This window comes from Macrosteles quadrilineatus, unplaced genomic scaffold (assembly GCF_028750875.1).
Source record: "Macrosteles quadrilineatus isolate MER2022 unplaced genomic scaffold, UCM_ALF_1.0 Scaffold_15__1_contigs__length_3749704, whole genome shotgun sequence".
Lineage (NCBI taxonomy): Eukaryota > Metazoa > Arthropoda > Insecta > Hemiptera > Cicadellidae > Macrosteles > Macrosteles quadrilineatus.
Genome location: NW_026542608.1, coordinates 3149504 through 3170751, shown reverse-complemented (window position 1 = coordinate 3170751; position 21248 = coordinate 3149504). Strand labels below are relative to the sequence as shown.

General features: G+C 33.1%; 1 protein-coding gene across 2 annotated transcripts in view; it reads left to right on the top strand.

Moving 5' to 3' along the window:
- Nucleotides 1–21248, top strand: part of LOC129005074 (protein abrupt-like) — an 87253-nt gene that overhangs the window by 34350 nt on the left and 31655 nt on the right. Inside the window, exons 3-6 of one of the 2 annotated variants that reach the window (XM_054433865.1) lie at nucleotides 1410–1598; nucleotides 3536–3790; nucleotides 17066–17149; nucleotides 18877–18945. In XM_054433865.1, the coding sequence (XP_054289840.1) occupies nucleotides 1410–1598; nucleotides 3536–3790; nucleotides 17066–17149; nucleotides 18877–18945 (597 nt within the window). The remainder of the gene's footprint in view (nucleotides 1–1409; nucleotides 1599–3535; nucleotides 3791–17065; nucleotides 17150–18876; nucleotides 18946–21248) is intronic. The other variant, XM_054433866.1, reaches the window with a different exon arrangement.

The window sequence follows — 21248 nt, the reverse complement described above, 5'->3', positions numbered from 1 at the left end:
CCATTTGATTAAGCTGGCGACAAACAGCTGTTTTCTGGACTAAATCCTTGCATGGGAAGTTCGTCAAAATAGAGTAGTGTGGCGTAAAAAATAATTATATATCTATTCTAAGACTAGTAACATTTGTTTGATGCTCTTTCTAGATTCAAGAAAAGACAATATCAAATACAATTTAATTAATCCAGAATCATGTGTTTCGATTCTTGAAGTTAACGTAAACACATAGCCTATCAAAAGCCTTAATTAAATTGTCACAGTACTGTATTTCAATTTCTTCCAATGAATAAATGACCCAGGCATAATTATTTGGGAGAGCGAAAATATTATCACAAGCTTTCATGTTGTTGTTCATGTTGTAAAAAAAGCAAAATGATTATCATTATCATAATACTGGTTTTTTATGAATCAAGCTATATATTATAATAAACAAACCTAAAAAAACCATCAATAGGTCCTCAAGGCATGGAGTTGTTCTCACTGTCAAACATGATACGAGTCAGAAAGTGGAAATCCACATAAAAGTATCTATATATTTTATAGCAATTATAAAATGATTTATTAATCAAGATAAACTGTCAAACGGGATTTTGATTGCATAATTACCCCAGTAATAAATTAAGAAGGTCGTAAAAATTATATGATTAATCTTTTATGTGCTTTTAACCAACCACTGGCTTGAATCCCCCCCAAATAAATTTCTGATGTCACATTTTGCGACATCAAACCCCCCTGTGGGCACCCCTGGGCTGAACAATCGACAGCCAGTATTACAGTATGATGAAAAAAAAATTCAAGATCCAGCCATCTGCTGGTAAATTCTTATAGTATTATGGGATTTTCAGGAGCCAATTTATTGTGACTTGCTTGAAGGCTGAACAATCAACAGCCAGAACTACAGTATGATGAAAAACAAGATAAGGCCTGCAATTTGACGAAACACGATGGGCCACCTTGACTGAAGTCGTGATTTGATTTTGCTTCATGACAACGCCCGTCCACATACGGAACAGTTGACGAAAGAAAAATTTCAGAAACTGGGATGGGGGATCCTTCTACACTCCCTCTCTTCAGCCCAGACCTTTTCTTATCAGACTTCCATCTGTTTGGACCCCTAACGTGGGAACATCAACATATTCGTTCCAATGAAGAGGTAAAAAATCAGGTGCAAATTTGGCTTTGTGATCAACCTAAAGAATTTTACGCCATGGAAATTTACAAGTTAACAGAAAGAGGGGACAAGCAGTGTATAAAGTGTTGCTGGGAACTATATTGAAAAGTAACTAAAGTTTTGTATTGATTCAATAACCAATACGGTGTAATAAAAAAGTGGGTATAGGGCCATACTGCCAAGTCTCAAACAAATACTGTAGAGGGAAGATGGGATTATTGACTTTGTGTTTGTATGTCAGCTGATTGCGCTGGTGGACTTTATGTATCGAGGGGAGGTGACAGTGGAGGCGGACAGATTAGAGCAGCTCATGTGGTCTGCCAGTCAACTGCAGATCCATGGATTAGCTGCCTGCCTCAAGGCATGTCTCCAGCGCAACTCCAATGCCTCAGAACAAGAAATGCCCTCATCGATTGATGAAACTCAACAGGTCAGTTTTTCCTATAATTTGAATTTAATTTCTCGACAAATCCAAAACACTCGCTAACCTTTTCCCTTGTTGGTCTTCTTTGAGAAGCCTGGGTTCCACACAACAATTACTTCTGAAATGGCCATTTTTAAACTCCCTAAACCATTGCTGCACTTTACCCTCACATAGGGTCATAAACTTATTCAGTCATCTGGCAATGAATGTCTGCACCTATGTTACTTAGAGTCAAAAAACATCACTAACCACTAACCTTATTTCACATGCGGCGGGGTATTCCAACATTTTTAAGTTTTTTAAACACATATAGCAAAGCATATACGTTAGCTACGGATCTGCATATGGTGCCATTCTGCCATGGACAAAAATAATTAAATATAGACTGTCAGCCTTGCTGCGGTTACCATGGTTACCATAGGTTCTGGTGCACACCGCTGGGAGCACCATAGTTAAGTAGCGCTAAAGCCATAACTACAAGGCGCTCCCAGCTGTGTGCCAGAACCTATGGTAATCGATCGCAGCACAGCTGACGGTCTATATGTAATTCTTTTTGTCTATGATTCGCTGCTCACCATCACCACCATGGTCTCACCATGTGGTGTTTCGCTATTCTGTTGCGAGTAAACAGCGAGCCGCTTTGTAGTGGTGTACACGTGAACTACAAAACTATACTACAAAACGGCCCTTACTTTAAAAACAACCATAATTACTACTAGATTTTTTTTCGATTCTATGTTAGATGGGAACGGTGGCATCGTCCTGTAATCCAGCTGCTAGGAGGGAATTGTGGATATTTAGGCATGCACTGTGGATGCGATATTCCCTTATGTGGATTAACGTCCATACTAGTGAGTACTATAATTATCCGCAGTGCTATCCTGATAATTATACCAATTTCTTAATTACAAGGCAAAAATGTGGTTCGGATTCCACTATAAACTTTAGGCTAGGTCCCTTAGTTGCCATTGGCTGTATGGGATATTAGACATCTGTGTCCAAAGGACAAAAAGTCGGCCTTGCCTTAGTCACTAACAAAAGGCTACAAGATCGCGCCACTTATTCTACACTCATCATTCACTCATATTTTGGTTAAAATACAGACATAGTGGCGTCCCCATCTTAAATAATTATTTGATTGATTGATTGATTGAACCCTCGTACCTTAGTGAGTACTACATATTTAGACAAACCCAAATATAAAAAAAAACTTGATCTTATTGCAATTTCTACCATAAAAGATAAGTAGTGCACAACTTAAACATCCTAATAGTTAGACTCACCCTTATCCGGACTCCTCGGGACCAAGGCCAGTCCAGATATCGGTTTTTCCGGTTAAACGGACGTCCCCAAAAACTCGTTAAAATGGACTGTTTACTGTGATATTTGACTTAAATTTAGGAGAGCATTGTATTTAGACACATTTATCATTGGTCTCAAATCTTTCCCACGAGAACAGTGGTTTCAGTGCTGCCCACTTCCTGCCAATCTAGTCCGGTTAAACCAATGTGCTGATAAAAATTGTCTGGTTAAAGAGATGTAATTTCCACCGAGTGTAGTCCGGTTAAAAGGTGTCCGGATAAGAGGGAGTCTACTGTATCGCATACAACAATGGTTTGGTGTTGATAATACGTATATGTTGGCCATTTTCCATCATGAAAAGTCCAAAATATGTCATGCATGATGAAAATTTCTCTCAATATCTCTCAAATACATGTTTGTAAAAATGATAAACTTATGTGGCCTACCAGGTTACGTGAGCATCCCTCTGTCACAAAATTGGTTCTTCTCCTGCTGATTCACAATCTCTCACTCAAGGCTGGATTCCCTCAAAAGTAAGCACTTAGGCCATTGTTGCGCCTCCTCTATTCATTTTTATGGACCAGCATTTATACTGAACACAGCACCATTATAGCTCTGTTTCAATAATCAACTGGTTTCAGATGGTAACTGAAGCAGAACTAGAGGAAGACTCCCAAGAAAGTAACGATTTAGGAGACACTGGTATACCTCATTCCCTCAGCAAGTTGTGTGAGTTAAACTGTGAACTGGAGCTTCGGCCTATAACTCCATCCACTTCCAGTAACTCAGCTCCTTCCACCAGTGGCTCTGGAGTGGGTAGTAAAGGTAAAAAGAGGAGTTTACCATTACCTCCACTTCACGCCCTCAGCACTGAAACTGTGCCTGTCTCACAGAAGGTTTGTATCATCCAATTACTCTGGAATGTTGTAGTTGCCAATCATATTGGCACAGTCAGAGGAACAGGGGTGTCACCCAAGGGGAGGGGGAGTCCCCAATCATTTTTTAAAAGTGCTTAAGTTGGGAATTTTCAGGTATTTGGAAGTTGGATTTGTTGACTTAAGTGAAGGTAAATTACTAAAAACTAAGGTTTTACTGTTACAATAATTATCTTTTATTTTACTGAAGTACACACACACAACATTTTTTTTTTCAAAAACATAACTTATTCAACAATTCTCATTACAATAAAAACAATCCTAACTATTTACACATGATCAGCTGTTACCAACATAAATTAAATTAAATACAGAACAAGTAACAGCAAACATATTATATAAAAATAAAATTACATTCAACACCTTCCCTTAATTATAATTTTATATAAGAAACAAAAAAATAAATATCTCGATAATCGTCTTCTGTTCAAGATTTTGGATAGTTGATCAAAGCTTTGCTAAATTTATGAAACTTAACATTGTTCAAGGGTTTTGTAAACATATCCGCAACATTCTCGGATGTAGAAACAAAAGAAATGTTTATTTTACCTTGCCTTACATTTTCAGTCAAAAAATGGTAGCGAACATCAATGTGTTTGCTTCGCTTATTAAAAATTCCATTTTTACAAAGCTTAATAGCACTTTGATTGTCCATGTTTAGGTTTTTTAACATTAGTTCCACTCAACTCTTGCTTGCTAATTATAACAACTCTTTGACACATTCCGCCGCTGCAATGTATTCTGCTTCAGTACTGGACAAAGCTACAATCGGTTGTCTTCTTATACACCAGCTTATTGGATCTTCTCCATACATTATGACAAATCCAGTAGTACTTCTTCTTGTATGCTTGCAATTTGCATAGTCTGCGTCACAATATACATTTAGGCAATTTTCTCCTGATGCTGAAAATAATATTCCTGCGTCTTGAGTACCTTTAATATATCTTAAGGTTCGTTTGACATTTACAACATCTTCATTGCTTGGATTCTCAACACGTCTACTTTCTAATCCCACAGCAAGTGTAAGATCAGGTCTGGTTTTATTGGATAAGTACAGCAAACTTCCTACAACTTCTCTGTAAGGATAATCTTTTGTCAGGCAGCTTACTTCTTCATCAGGTTTGCTCGTTTTCACTGGACAAATGGGAGTGTCTACAGGTTTACAATCTATCATTCCATATTTTTCGAGAATACTGTTTGAATAGTTCTTTTGTGTTAACAATATCCCTTCCCTTGAATATAAAATTTCCATTCCAAGAAAGTTTGATGGGTTTTCGTCTGTTTTTATTTTAAAATCTCTAGACAGCTCGTTCAAAAGTTTCTTCATCTCTCTTTCATCTGAACCAGCAAGAATTCCATCATCAACAAATACAGCAAGATGAATACTGCCATTTGTAAAAACACAACGGTCAGACTGAGTTTGTTTTAAGCCATATTTTAGTAAGCATTTTGTAAACAACTGGTTCCATTTAAATGGAGCTTGTTTAAGTCCATATAAAGTCTTTCTTAATTTCAAAAAGATTAGGCCTACTTCTTGTTTTTACAGTTATGGTTGAATTAATGAATTTTTCTGGGCCCCATAACCTGTTGACTTAAGTGAAAGTAAATTACTAACAACTAAGGTTTTACTGTTACAATAATTATCTTTTATTTTACTGAAGTACACACACACAACATTTTTTTTTTTTTTCAAAAACATAACTTATTCAACAATTCTTATTACAATAAAAACAATCCTAACAATTTACACATGATCAGCTGTTACCAACATAAATTAAATTAAATACAGAACAAGTAACAGCAAACATATTATGTAAAAATAAAATTACATTCAACAGGATTTGGGATTTTGGGAGGTGTTAAACTGTAATTTAACTGTCAACCTTAAGGTTTATTTAGGCCTGTTTGAATCTATATCTATCCATCTTCCATCTATATATTAATAGGCAAGCATGTTTCTTTAAAACCTTTTTTCTCAGCTCGTGTGCGTTGCAGGGAAAATCTATGCATACTGTTAGAAAGATATTTGCCTGTAGATGTGCAGAATCCCTTAGTAAATTAAAATAGGCTCAAAAATAAGCACAAAAAATTAATTTAATATTTTGCCGTGATGGTGACGAAATAACAACAAAATATAAACAGAATATCAAAACAAATGGAATAAATTCCAATTAAATGTTTTATTTACAGCGTGGGGTGAAAATAGAAAAGCCTGTACATTACATATTTTTGTATTAGTAACACTGGACGACCACTAGTGTAATTAATACGCCAACATGAAGTCAGTTCCAAACGCAATTTCTTAACCAATTTTGACTATTCACAACTCGAAGAGAAAGAGTGTGTTGCAATGTCGTGAAGATGTGCAAACGAACCTTAAATTTTTGATAAAATCCCTTGGGCTCTGCCCCAGTGGCTTTTAAAGTCCTCATGTTATCCTTATAAAGAACATATATTTTTTTTTAATTATCAGCTGTATAATTTAATTGCTGTTATTTAAAAAGTTTCAATTCAAGGAAACACATATGCTACAAACATAAAATTTTACTGACTTGGTTGGAATTAAATATTTACTACTATAAGTGTTGTACCCGTGCTCTGCAACGGGAAGAGGATACGAAATAGAAACATTTTGATCTTTATAAAATTTTTACATCTGTTTCATAAAATAGTTAGGTACACATCCGCCAACCCTTGTAGAAACAAAATTCAACCTTTAATTATGACCTTTATGGAAATGTTGTGGCTTTTAAACCTGGTAAGTAGTGGAAACCGCCATTTTGGTTTTGATTGATTTTAAATCTTGTATAGGCTGATAAGAGAAAAACTTACCAAATTTTCAAATAAAATTTTCACCAATATGATTTACCTTAATCTCCCTTATTTAAATTTTGATTTAATTTTTAAAGTTTTTTTTTGACATTTTAAATTTTAATCTTAAAGTCTTAACACTAAAAATAATTAAATATGAATGAAAAATTGTTTAGGCCAATCTTCTTCAAATTAAATTACAAATCCTTCCACCTACACAATAAATCTTAGCCATACTAACATCAGCTGTTATAGACTTTAGAAATATTGTTGTGCCCTACCAATAGTCTTTTGAATTAAATAAACAATAACTAATGCAGAGTTATAAGTTTGTTCTAATTTAAGTTTATGTCGTCACTGTACGTGATTCAATTCCTTTGATATCACGGACGATTAATATCAAACATTAGAAATGACAAAATAAATTTTAACAAAAACTAGGTACCTCTTTATTTTATTCAACAAAACAACACACTAAACTATTTACTGTTTTTTTTAACAAAACAATTGAAAAACATATGATTGTTTATTTATTAATCATGAAACAGTCTTTGGGCAAATTTATATAGAAATATCTATTGAGGGTTTTCTTTATAGATATTAATCATCGTAAGTCAAAGTAAATAGGCCTATATAAATTTGGAAGCGTGAAAGAAGTTTTTTTTTTCACAATTAAAGTATTTCAGTTTCAGTTAACATTATCTTTTTGCTGATAACTCAACTACTCCAACTAACACTTTATTTTCGTTTTATAATCACAGCATGGTATTGAGAACATGTTAAAAACAGTCTTATTGGAACGGCTTTGACACACTCCGGTCACTTGAGAAATTTCTTCAACACACCTGGTTAGTCTCATCACGGTTAATTGCAAGAGGGTAGAGTAATTTTTAGGTTGAATTATTTTCTTTTTGCCGCTTAACATGTTCGCTCCGATTATGTTTTTACCGATTTATTACGTTTTTGAAAACTCCAACGTGTACCACCGATGGTTCACACAGTGAACCCTACGTGCGCCACCGCTGGACACCGTTACAGTTTTCGTGTTTGTAGAAGCCACATGAAATGTGCAGCTAATTTGGACAAAGCAGAAACAAAAAGCTGTGATACATGGAATGGATGGATTTTGTACAGTTATGTTTATGTAGCCAGTTAATAATAGTAGTAAATTAATAAAAGTCTGTCTACATACAGCAGATCTAAGGAACATAATAATTGTTCTATAGCGTTGTCAAGCTGCTTGCCATTATTTTCAAGGAACCAAAATTGTCTCTTCCGCATCTTGACCCCGTTGCAAGGCACGGGTATAGCGGCTAGTTTAATATAAGACAAGATTTTTATGATCAAAATACAAGGAATAATCAACAGTTAGACATAACGGCTCATAGACTTAAAAAGAATAGCAATATTCATAGACTGATAACTGCATTAATTTTTTAATAAATTACCTGATTCAGCCAGAACTATATCCTTCAAGATTTCAAATCTAAATTATGTGAATGGTTGATAAGCAACCCTTTCTATGGCATCCATGAATTTCTTAAAACAAGAGTTGATATTGAATTTTGATGTGTATCTACATGATCCATATTCTTTAGACATATCATATTTTAACTAAGTAAGTATTTTGTAAACTTTGTATTTTATTTGTTAATTTGGAATGTTGTTTATGTGTTTTGACTATGTCTAATTCTATTCCTTTGTAAAAAGAAAGGTCAATGGCAATAAAACTCCTATGACTGGTTAACTGATTATTGATTCTTGTTTAGTGTAGTATGAGTGTAAAGTGTTTTTCTTGTTTAGAAGATATAAATTATGAAAATCATGTCTCATGCTCATTAAGTAAAAAATGTAAGTTACATTTCAACTGTGCACAAATTTCCGAAAATACATGTAAGCAAATGGGTCAGTCTAGACAAAAAAAAATACATCTGTATTTTATGTAGATGAAATAAAATAGAATTCTGTGATGAATTAGAAAATATTTAATCTCTTCTTTCTGAAGCTCAGTTTTCAAAATTATAATCAATTATTGATCAGACAGTTCAAAAAAAAATGTGTATCTACTTATTTGGACAAAATAAATAGGAAATTGAAGGGAAAATGGTAGAGATTCAGCAACTTGTGGATTTTTGATCTGGGAAATGTGATGAAGTTATTGATAACTCAAAAGAAATGTCAGTTACAATGAAAGAAGTTACTAATGAAAATAGCATACTTAAAAAGCAATGTGATGAATTTGAGAAAGAGGTCTCATTACTTAAGATGCAGTGTGAAAACTTGGAGCAATATAGTAAGTTGGATAATATTCAAATTGATGGTGTTCCAGAGATGAAAGAGGAGAATGTTCTTGAAATCTTATACTAATATTATAAACTAGCAACAGTGCCCGTTGTGGTTAAATACTGTACAACGGTATCTAGTAAAATAATGGTTATGAAATCCATACACCACTTTACTCACTGATATTAATGGTACAGATTAAGCACATCACATTAGAATCACACACTTAACACTTTAAACACAAATGCAAATTGTTAACAACAACATTAATCAAAGAAAAATCAATTAGATAACAATATAACAATGAGCTGTTGAATTATTAACCCATGTTTCGTATGATTAGAATATGCATACTGGTAAACCAATTATTGCCATATATAAAAAATATTGGTTTTTCTTTTCCAAGTCAGGTTAGCTCTTCTACCCAACCAATTTTCATAATTTTGGCCTTAAACTAAAAGGTATGGACGTACCACAGATTTGCCATCAAGCATAGGCATTCATTTTGACGTATATCTCGAGTTATATACAAACTGCCTCCCTGCCGCACATTTCTTTTAAATTTGTTTTTTTTTAGTTCGTTTGGCTCTTCTACCTGCCCGATTTTCATAATTTTGGTTTTAAAATAAAGCTATGCAAGCACATATTTGTCATCAAGCATCATCATCTAATATATTACTCGACGAAAGAATTTAATTTTATTTTTATTTTTCACTTTAATTAAGGATGTATTCCAGCAGTTCTAATTACATTACCCTATATGTTTTGGTCTAAAAACCTTTAGTGAAATACCAGCTTTCATTAGAGTTATTTATCATCGATTTATAGTCAAACGATCTTGCTTGCAACCTCAACAGTAACTGTCGAATTTGACGGGTTTCATATGGTTTCACCTAGTAAATCTTTAAAAAAAAATCAAACTTTTATAATTATTTGCAAATTTACACAAATTAGGCTTTCCAATGACCTATTAATTAATAAAATTGGTTCAGTAGAACTGTAGATTTAATTGTACAAAGTTTAACAACAACATCTTTAATTCAGTATTTTCTCACCACTATAAATTGGGAGGTTGCTTAACGTTTTTGCAAATAACTTTGAAACAGTGAGGAAATCGACCAAAGTGGAAGGTGATATTCTGAAAGAGAATAAAATTTCCTACAAATTACTTATATGTATTTTTTTGAAAATACTCAATAAAGGCAGCCTAAAGTTGGCTAAAAATATAAACTTGGAAAAAATTAGTTTTAAATGTACTATTGTTTATTTTGATTTTTTCACCTTAAATATCTAATAAAATCAAACTTTCATAATTATTTGCAAATCTACACAAATTAGGCTTTCCAACGACACATTAAGTAACAAAATCGGTCCGGTAGAAGTCTAGATTTAGTTGTACAAAGTTTAACAAAAATATATCTAATTCAGTAGTTTCTCACCACTATAAATTTGGAGATCACTTAGCTTATTGCCAATGACTTTTAAATTAAGGGAAATCGATTAAAGTGGATGTGATATTCTGAAAGAGAATAAAATTTACTGCAAATAACTACTATGTATTTCTTGAAAATACTTAATAAAGGCAGCCAAAAGCTGGCTGCAAATAGAATCTTAAAAACAGAAACTTGAAAAAAGCAGTTTTTAATGTATTGTTCTTATTTTTACTTTTTCACCTCAAATATTTAATAAAATCATAATTTTATAATTATTTGCAAATCCACATGAGTTAGGCTTTCCAATGACCCATTAATTAACAAATTCGGTCCAGTAGAAGAAGATTTAGTTTTACAAAGTTTAACAAAAATATCCCAAACTCAATATTTTCTCATTACTATAAATTCGGAGGTTGCTTAGCTTTTTTGCAAATAACTTTTAAATGGTGAGGAAATCGACCAAAGTGGAAGGTGATATTCTGAAAGAGCATAAAATTTTCTACAAATTGATACCATGTACTTCTTGGAAATACTAAAAAAAGGCAGCCAAAAGCCGCACCCAAATAAAAAGTGTGCAAAACACCTTTTTCAATGTATTTCTTATGGAAAACATGTTTTTTTTAAAATTTTAACCATAAATCATAACAAAAACAAACTTTCATAATTATTTGCAAATCTACACGACTTAAGCTTTCCAACATTTTTATTAATTAATAAAATCGGTCCAGTAGAACTCTAGATTTAGTTGTACAAAGATTTTTAAAACTGAATTATATATAGAATAGATGTGAAAGTTTGTTTGTTGAATTTCAATCACGCATTAACTACTGGACAGATTGGGCTGAAATTTGGCATGATGATAGCTCACATTCCCGATTAACATATAGGCATATTCTTATCTCAAAAATCCTTTCGGGCTCCACCCCAGTGGCTCGTAGTTCCCCATGTTTGTGTCTTGCTACTCACTCACCCCCGCTCACCCCTAACCCCAGCACTGCCAATATCCGGTACCTGTATGTTTTAATTTGGATAGAAGTAACCCGTCCGCGCGCACAGAAGTATTGGCCGAACTGTACCCACGTCGGCCACCTCAGGACGTAAGGTATGAAGGTCCCACTGTTTTTAACATCCCTTCTGACGAGAATTTCTTAAACTTGGACCCTTTAAATGAAATATAAAGTCTAAATTAATTTAATTGTGGCTTTTGAATTGTACACCCGTGAATTTGCGGGTAGAGCCTCTTGTTTTATTATAAAGTAAAATATACTTTGATTAACTTATATACTTTAAAAGGAAGCTATTAATCTCACATGGTTCAAACTATGCAAATTACACTCATAAATTAATAATAGGCCTGTGCAAATACATACATACATCAAAATACTTCAAACTCAAGGTGCCTAGTTGTAATTAAAATAACAAAATTATACATTTCTATTTTGGTCACCACGTGGTCTAATTCCGCAATCTACAAACTTGTCTATTCAAACTAACTTTAAACATTCACTTTAAAAATTAAAAATTCACTTCTCAATCTCTTACTCTGTTTCCTGGAGTATAATACAGTAGGTGATTTAAATAAACTAAAATTTTCTTAGAAATCTTACCTCGTTCTGGGTTATATCACATAAGACGATCTGCTTCTCTGGATGCGAACAACAAGAAATGACAAAATGAGGACATTACTGTAGTCTGCACTCGAGTGAAAATTTAAAAACGTACGTTTTCATGTCGCTGGCCTTTTGCTTCGTAGATACTGGATTTGTAGTTTATTATTATGGGTTTTAATATTTTTTGGCACGGGGGCAACATGTTACACACATTTATTTGGTTTTAAATAGGTTCTTAATTAGGTTTTTAAAGTCTTAAAATTCACAACCAACACGTGTCCCTAGGGTACATTTTCCAGCTTTCACGCTGTTTTTAGACTAATTATTCATGCCGAAATATATAAAGCCATATTTTTATGTCGTCAATGGTTATTAAACTTACAAAAAAGGAGCATATTATAATTTTATTGTCATTGCAAACTGACTACCATGACAAAATAAGTCTGTCCCTCGATTTGGCGTCACGACCATTTGGGAAAGATTTTCAACTTTGGAGCACGACAGTGGCAAGCCTGGTGTCGATGGAGTCAGTTGGTTTTAGAGACTAGTTCGGGGTGTACGTCAGGATTGTAGTGCCGGTCGTTTCGAGTTGAAAGGAGGAATTACAAGATTAATAAAGGAAAGGTTGTGTTTTTTGTAATTTTGGTGTGTCCATGACCGTACGTAGTCATTCGATGAAGTAGACATGGTGTTAATTTTTGTTTATAAGATATTTCAATTGCTAGATTAACCTAGAAATCCACTTTGTATTCTCGAACATGAGGTGCAGGGCTACCGCCAGAACAGAGCCAAATAACACGTAATTTCACGACCAAAGTTTCACGACCATCGCGGGTTTTTTCACGACCAATCCAGCCTTATGGATTATAGTGTGTTTGGTCGTGACAATACCTTTAATATAATTGTAATTTGAACAGTTTAGTTCAATTGAAACACATATTTTTATTATAACTAACAGTATAATCGAAGGATTGTTTAGAAATATTTAGATTATTTCAGAAAATTCACGACCATACCGCTTGTCCCTGACCATCACGTTTATGATTTCTATCATAAAAATTTTAAAAATTAAAATATCGTCATATTTCAATGTTTTATACACAAAAGAAGCACACCTCTATACTAACATAACGATCTTTCGGGTCTCGGGTAAGTTTTTTCGGAGTTATACAAACTTTAAAAAATTTTATTGGCTTTTTTAAATTTTTTTTAGTTTTTTTTTTCTAGAAAGACCAACTATAACAAAAGCTCAGTGACCTTTTTATTGTATAATGGTCATAAAAGTAAATTAGTTTATAGCAAAACATAGTTATAAAAATAATATTAGCTATTTTTAATATTCATTTAAACGTCTGTTATGGTCGTGACAGGATTTTGTGTTTTTCCAATAAAGATGATCTTTTAAAAAAAAACTACCAAAGATATTGCGTTACCATGGACATTTTATGAAACTTATAATGTTAATGAAATAAAAAAATAATAAAAGTTTTGAAAAAATTTGCAAAGTGCTTTTCCTGAAAACGTACGTTTTTAAATTTTTACTCACTCCCTAATATAATCTTGGAGTACACCCACAAAGACTCTATCTGTCTGCAAACCATGAAACTAATCCCCTTCTTGCATGAATAGGTAAATAACTTAGTCCTTGGACGGCTGACTTACCTACATATTATGTAAATCCCTCTGTGAAAGCAAATTATTGAAACCTATCTAAATCAAAGACTTACAACAACAACTTCTTACAAATTTATTGTAACAAATAATTGTTACAAGGCTAATCGATAATAAATTCTTTATAAAACATCATCTCTATTTCTCCTACTTGGTGGTGTTCTATAACTTTTCTATGTTTCCATAGTTTGCTAATGGGTTCTTTTAATAATCGCTAAAAAAATACAGTATACTGTGTAAATTCAGTTTTCTTATTTGGTGATATATATCAAATTGTCCAGGCTTTCTCACTTTTTTCATTGTAATATGTACGCAAACCCAATTTAATTTCAACCAAGTCAGTTAAATTTTATGTTTGTAGCAAATGTTTCCTTGAATTGCAACTTAAATATTAACAGCAATTAAATTATCCAGCTGACCATAATGTAAACAAATATGATCTTTATAAGGATAACATATGGGAACTTTAAAGGTAGAGCCCATGGGACTTTTTCAAAAATTTAAGGTCAGTTTGCAAAACTACAAGACATTGCGATACGCTCTTTCCAATGAGACGTGAATGGTCAAAATCGGTTAAGAAATGGCGGAGGAGTTCAACTGACAAATTTTGTGTTGGTATATGACTGAAATTTTTAATTACAATTTGTAATGTAGCAAGAATGGGGGTACCACGTAGGCTATATACATTATCAATAGAGATAAACATGGACAACCTTATGCGGCTATGGGTATGTCAGGAAACATCTCCATAGAAAACACTAAAAAACAAGATGAGTTTGGAAAAATTATCAAATATTTACATGAAATTTTGATTATATCAAACTGTTATGTACATCATGAGTATTAGCGAATTTCCCATATAGGGAATAAGCTATTACCGTAGTACTCATGGTAAGACCTGGACGCGGGACCGATTTTTTTTTTTCATTTTGAGGTCCCTAGAGGCCAAAAACACCATCCATTAAAATTCATATATATAAATATATTTATACATATATATATTTATATATATATTTATATATTTATTTATATATATATGTGTGTCCGTTAGCACGATAAATCGAGCAAAAATGATCCGATTTTGATGAAATTTGGTACAAACGTGTAAACCTACGTTTATTCTAACGAGTTCCCGATCCAGCATGATCGGACCATGGGAACGGGGGTTTACGGGGGGTTTTATGGGGTAAAAATAGGTTTTTCCCATTTTTGACCCAAGAAAACATAAAATTTAGCAATTTCTTTCCAACCCATTTTGTAGAGCTTAAAAAAAAACAAATAATTTAATATATTGAAGCGTTATTATCCGCCTAATAGTTATGGAGAAAATTCCAAAAATTGTAAATTTAAAATTCCCATGTTATTTTTATGGAGAATAAGTAAACTGTTGTAGTTTGCTTGTTTATGAAAATATTTTGATCAAATTTGGAAAATGTTTTTATTTCTTACTAACTATTAACATTTAAAAAAAAAATGGTTTTACCCTCCCTGATGCAGAAAACCTAAGTACTTGTTAAACTAATTCTATATAAATAGGGAATAAATGTTATATTTCTAAGTAGACATTTCATTGTGAATCCAATCAGTCAAATGGAAATTTGCTTAGTCTGCAGGTTTGCTGCGGCGGGGGTATTTCCATTATTAATTAGTTACATAATCTTTTAGTTGACTCTTTTAAGCTCATCAGAAATTATGACTGTTATTCGTTTTGAAATACCGTAACTCCTGTAATACTTGGCAATTGTTCGGATTCGAGCAACAGGTATATGCACTAGTTAATAATTAAAGTAAAAAAGTGTTGGGAGTTTTGTATGTTGAGTAAATAAAAGTTTGTTATGTAACGTATCCGTAGTACACAGTAATTCAAAGCTTTTTTGGGAAATTTACCAGGCCTACGCACAGGCACCTGCCCATGTAGGCCTATCCCATAAGTATGGCAGATTCATTAACAATTAATTATAATTGTACTACTATAGTTATCTTGCTCTCTGTTTTTATTTATCTGTATCTTTCTGTATATATTGGGATAAATAAACGTATTTCATTTCATTTCATTTCTTTCTTAGCTGCTCGTGGAGATCCGTATTCACTGAGTGTATTCAAAGAGGCTGTGTAAACTTAACGTATTATTGATCAGTACAGTGTAGTGACAGATTAAACACAATTCTGTATCAGAAAAACCTTAATTTCTTGTTTTTTGTGTACCGTATATCAGCTATAAAGATGTGGCTTTAAAGATGAAAAATCCTTCTTTCTGTTAAAACTTAATCTATTAATTAGTTTGGAAATCTGAGTAATATATAGGCCTACTAGTTGGGAAATTCAAAGTGTCTCCCCCCCCCCCCCCCAGTATTTTTTCTGTGTGACACTCCTGCTAGAGAATATTTGGTCAACCTTTGATTTAGTTATTAATTGCATGATTTATATGATACGGTATGTATATTTATTTTGTATAATACTATTTACCTAAAAAAAAGTTACTAGCTAATCTAACAACGATACCCTCATTTCTGAGTCTAAATTGGCTTATTGGTCGAAATTCAAAATTATCTGTTGAAAATAAATTACTTTTATACAAAATTATATTGAAACCTATTTGGACCTACGGTATCCAACTCTGGGGAACCACGTCAAACTCAAACATAGAAATAGTTAAAAGATTTCAATCCAAAACCCTAAGAAACATTTTACCAGCACCTTGGTTTGTCACAAATAAAGTTATTCATCAAGATACAAAATTACCCTATATTAGAAAAAAAATTAAAAAAACTAAGCAAAAAATATCAAAGAAAATTAGAAAGCCATCCAAATTTCCTGGCAGTTAACCTCCTTGATAATAGTGAAGCTACATATACGCTCAAAAGAGTTAATCCAATAGACCTCCAAATCGTTTTTAGTTAAACTTTTATAGGTTTTTGTATGTTAGTGCACTTGAAGGAGTGTAACTAACCCATGCTAAAATTTTCATGAATTTTACTTATTGTTCTAGTATAGAATAGATTGTAAATAAATACTTTAAAAAAAAACACCTTTTTGGTGTTCAAACTGTAGTATGGATGGCCAAATGCGTAACTGCAGAAGACCTCTCTGTGTGTAAGAAGGAGTCAGCCAAAAGGAAATAAAAAAAATTGAGTTTGCAAACCCTATTTTGGAATAGGGACAGATCTAAGAGATAACTCATTATGGACGATTGCAATTTATGTATTGCCAAATTAAATATACAATAATAATATTTTATTTTATTTGCTCGTTTATATTTAAATCTATTAATCATCCTATCTTGTACAGCACAGTATTTAATATATCACTATTTTTAAGTGTTTGAAAATTAGATCCTATAACAACAAAATAGTAAATACGTATACTTTTAAGCTTTTGATCATTTGATATCTATATAAACCCATTCATATTAATTTTTGTTAATTCAGAATGTTGTCAAGGAAGAAATTGAATTCTTTGAAGAAAAGCCACCGCTTTCACCGACTGGATTAGATACTCCCATTCAAATTCAGGTGACAGCATAATTAATCATTTTCTCTTAGATGATGGTTTATGTTTATAATATACTAACTGTTAACCAGCAGGCTTCGCCCTGTTTGACTTCATAAGATAGTATTAATAAAACTATTGATTGCCGTACCGGGTTGGGTGGCATCTCGAGTGGCTTTTCATGGTTACTTCGAGGAACAACATTGTACTTATTGTTGGATATTGCAACCAACTCATCTAGTCTGGATTAGTGATGGACCATCATATGTTTTTTACATTTTACATATGCAGTTGTTTACCAACACTTAAGCTTTCAGAGCATAGCCCTAGGAGAGTAAAATAATAAAAGATGACTATCTCCATTAAGCCTGTGGTGTTCTTGGAAAAAATTGATCAAGTAGATTTCCATGTTATTGACATAGGTACTCCAAACATTCATATCTATAGTATTAGTTCCTTCCATATTTGTCATTACCTTGATCAGTAAATGCTCTAAAACTATTAACATGCTACTCCGTTTCCCAGTCATTATTTTGGGCAAAACAAACATGATACTTTTTAATCAAAATTTGGGAAAAAATTAAAGTCAATAAGTTGATGATTATGCACTTAAAAAATAAAATTACCCTATTTGCACAATACCACAACAATTTAGTTTTTGACAGTTTTCATTGTGCATCACCGCTTGTTGTTGCTGCTTTGTTCAAATTAGCTGTTATCATAAATTGAAAAAAGCTTATCGCTTCCCTAAGATCTTTATTATGTACGGCCGCTCGAGTGGCTCGCGACTGTGACTTCTCAGTCGCTTGGGGTGGCCACAGGTGTGGCTAGGTCGCACATCTGGCCGAATTGTATACAGACTTATATGAAGTTTCTCACTGTGAATGATGTAGCTAGTCGTCAAGTGAAGAAGATGAACTATTTCTTCTACTTTTACATTTACTTAAGCGTCATATACATGAGACAACAAAAATATTAAAATATCAAATACCCAATGAGGCAAACAAAAGTATTGGAGTCCATCCGTTACTAAAAGAATGACCTACAAAAGTAGTATTTTTCACACTTTATGATGATCTCAGAGAGGATGACAAGAGGTATTTTTTAACTTTCAGAAAAAATACATTTGACTTACGTGTATCCCACAAGAATGTGAATAATTTGATTTCAACTAAGGATAGGCTAGTAATTGCCTTAGTAAATAATAGTTTTGACAATAATATAACCATAATTTTAATAATATAATAAATATAATATAATTTTAACACAATAATTGTGACTGTGGTAAGGTAGGAAGTGGGGGGTGCGCTGTGACCCACGACGGTGGCTGCTTGTAATAAGCAGCATATGAGAACATTGCCCGCTGGTGGCGCAACAGTCGCTCGGGCTCGCCACAGTAGTGAGGGTGCGCCAGTCGTGATTGAACCTGAGGTCAATTATTCTGTATGGTAGAGCTTTGAACCTTCTTAAATTGTGCAATTTTCGAGAGGTCCTCTCGCGTTCCTTAATAGGTTAATATAGTAATCTTTAGTAGTAAACGAGTAAACTTATACATTGTTTGGCTTTTATAGTCAGCCACCAAAATCAATGGAAAAATGAAAAATACTAGTGCAGGCCTAACTTATTCTTGGTAAAAACAGGAATACAATTTTTAATGATACAAGAACATTAGGGTACTTTGTTGAAGCTGTTTGTTTATTCTTAAGTAAAGAAAAGCTAATCATTTTGTTTTGTACATATTTTTGTCCAGAGTGTGTTTTCAGAGCGTTCAAACTCAGATGATAAGGGGGAAGCTTCTGATGAATGTATTGATATTGAGGCAAGTAATAATTAACCTACTAATGAACTGTTAATAATTAAACAACTTCATGATAAGCATCGTACGTGTTATTAAAATACCTGAAAGCACAAAACATAGGTCAAATAACACTTGTAATTACCCAAGATTCACCTATTGGGTCTGTTGATAATTGGAGTGTCCAATCAAAATGGATCACCACTTACCATCTTATCTTATATATATGTATTTACCTTCTTTTGAGTAAACAGTATAAGTTAGTGTAAATATATTATTACAAGTGTTATTTGACATACTTTTTGTTAATAATTAACAGTAATTTTATTTTCTTTACTTTTCTTTAGTATTGCTCCAAAATAGCTATCCGCCCATGAAAGGCAATATTTTGAAATAAATAAAGGTGCGTATTGAAAATAATTTATATACAGTTGACACCCTCTTATCTGGACTCCTCGGGACCGGGGCCAGTCCAGATAACGGGTTTTCCGGTTAATCCGACGCCACTAAAAACTCGTTAAAACGGACCGTTTACTGTGATATTTGACTTAAATTTAGGAAAGCATTGTATTTAGACACGTGATCACTGGTCTCAAATCTTTCCCACTAGAACAGTCGTTTCAGTACCGCCCACTTCCTGCCGATCTAGTCCGTTGCTGTGCACATTTTCACATTTTCATATTTTTATAATAAGTCCTATCTTTGGAGTGACTCTTTAATTGAGGTCTAGCTAGCTGTTTAGGTTTTTGTTATTTATTTATTTATTTATTGCTCTTGACAATTTTTACATTGTGTAGCATATAATAGTTGTTCTAATATTTATAGTTACATAGAGGTTATTTTATAAAATTACACTTTAAATTAAATGTATTATTCTTTTACTCTTTTATGAAAAGTTGCAGTTTTGCTTGATTTTGAGCAACGGGATATCTAGTACCGTAGTAATAAATGTAGATACTGATCCAGTACAAAGATCATCCATAAATTTATTACAAAATATTACCTCTCACAGGCGGTTAGCTATTTTGGAGCCATCCCAAAATCATGTATTATAGTATTACTATATTGTAAAATTATATTTATAACTAAAAATTACTTGAACATTGTACACACAAGTTACGAGAGAGGAAAATATTGACTGCAGAATTTAAAAGCAAGAAAAGGACAAGAAAGGAAGGAAGGCAAGAAAGGATCTGCAGTAAGAAAAGGATGTACATTATCATTACATTGTTGTCAAAGATTTTGTGATTTAGTGGAACACAAGTTTGACTAGTTTGTTTTGTTAACACGTTCGCTACTGAGCGTCGCATATATGCGACGCCGCGGTTTGCCACAGACCGAGGTATACATTTGAATCTTATACACATAGACCGGCTGTAACTTGGTTAACAATACACACAGACCATAACCGTTTGTAATGTCGCATATTTGCGACACCCAGTCTACAGGGAAGACAACAGTGAAAATTATCATAGTTTTCTTACATGCGACAGTTCATTTATGTTTGTGTTTTGAGGTGAAAGTAAGTAAAACAAACAGATTATTCAAGAACAGTTTATAACTGAACAAATATAAAAGCTACAAAGGATAATGATAATGCAGCATACATACTGCATACATACATACAGTGATGCAGAAAAGTAAAGACCAGTTTTTCCAACTATCATATGACGTCACCAATCATCATATCCACAGACCAAGCGACGCAGTTGTGCGTCAGACATCTCTGTAGACCACTGCGGTGAATTCAGTGCCTTCAAATAGACCGTTACAAAGATATAAGCATTTTAATAACATTAGAAACCCGACGCAAAAAATATGCGACGGCAGTCTATTTTAATGTGACTAGCCGTCGCATATGTGCGTCGCTGGTCCATGTGAATGAAAAATTTCGTACTATTGCAGTAGCGAACGTGTTAATATGCTAGAAAATGAGAACACCTTATTATAACCCTGCAAATTTTTCTGTAAGAAAGATAACTCTAGTAAGAAAGTTTAAATTTTCATATGAAATTTGTATCAAACATTTCACTCAAGGACTATTAGAATTGACTCATCTACCAGCCCAATGGATACATGGCAACCCTGTGTAGAAATGTAAACAAAATACAACTTTGTTTTTATTGTGGGTTTTTGAGTGTTATGACTTAGGTCCAAAATCTAAAGCCAGTTTGCCCATCTGCACACCTAGTAGAAGTGTGTTAAATATATAATACAGTAGAACCCCTGATAACCGGCCTCAGTTTTACCAGTCCTTGGTTTATCCATCGATATATAACTACTACTACTAGTATAACTATAGTTCAGTTATCGATATATAACTACTA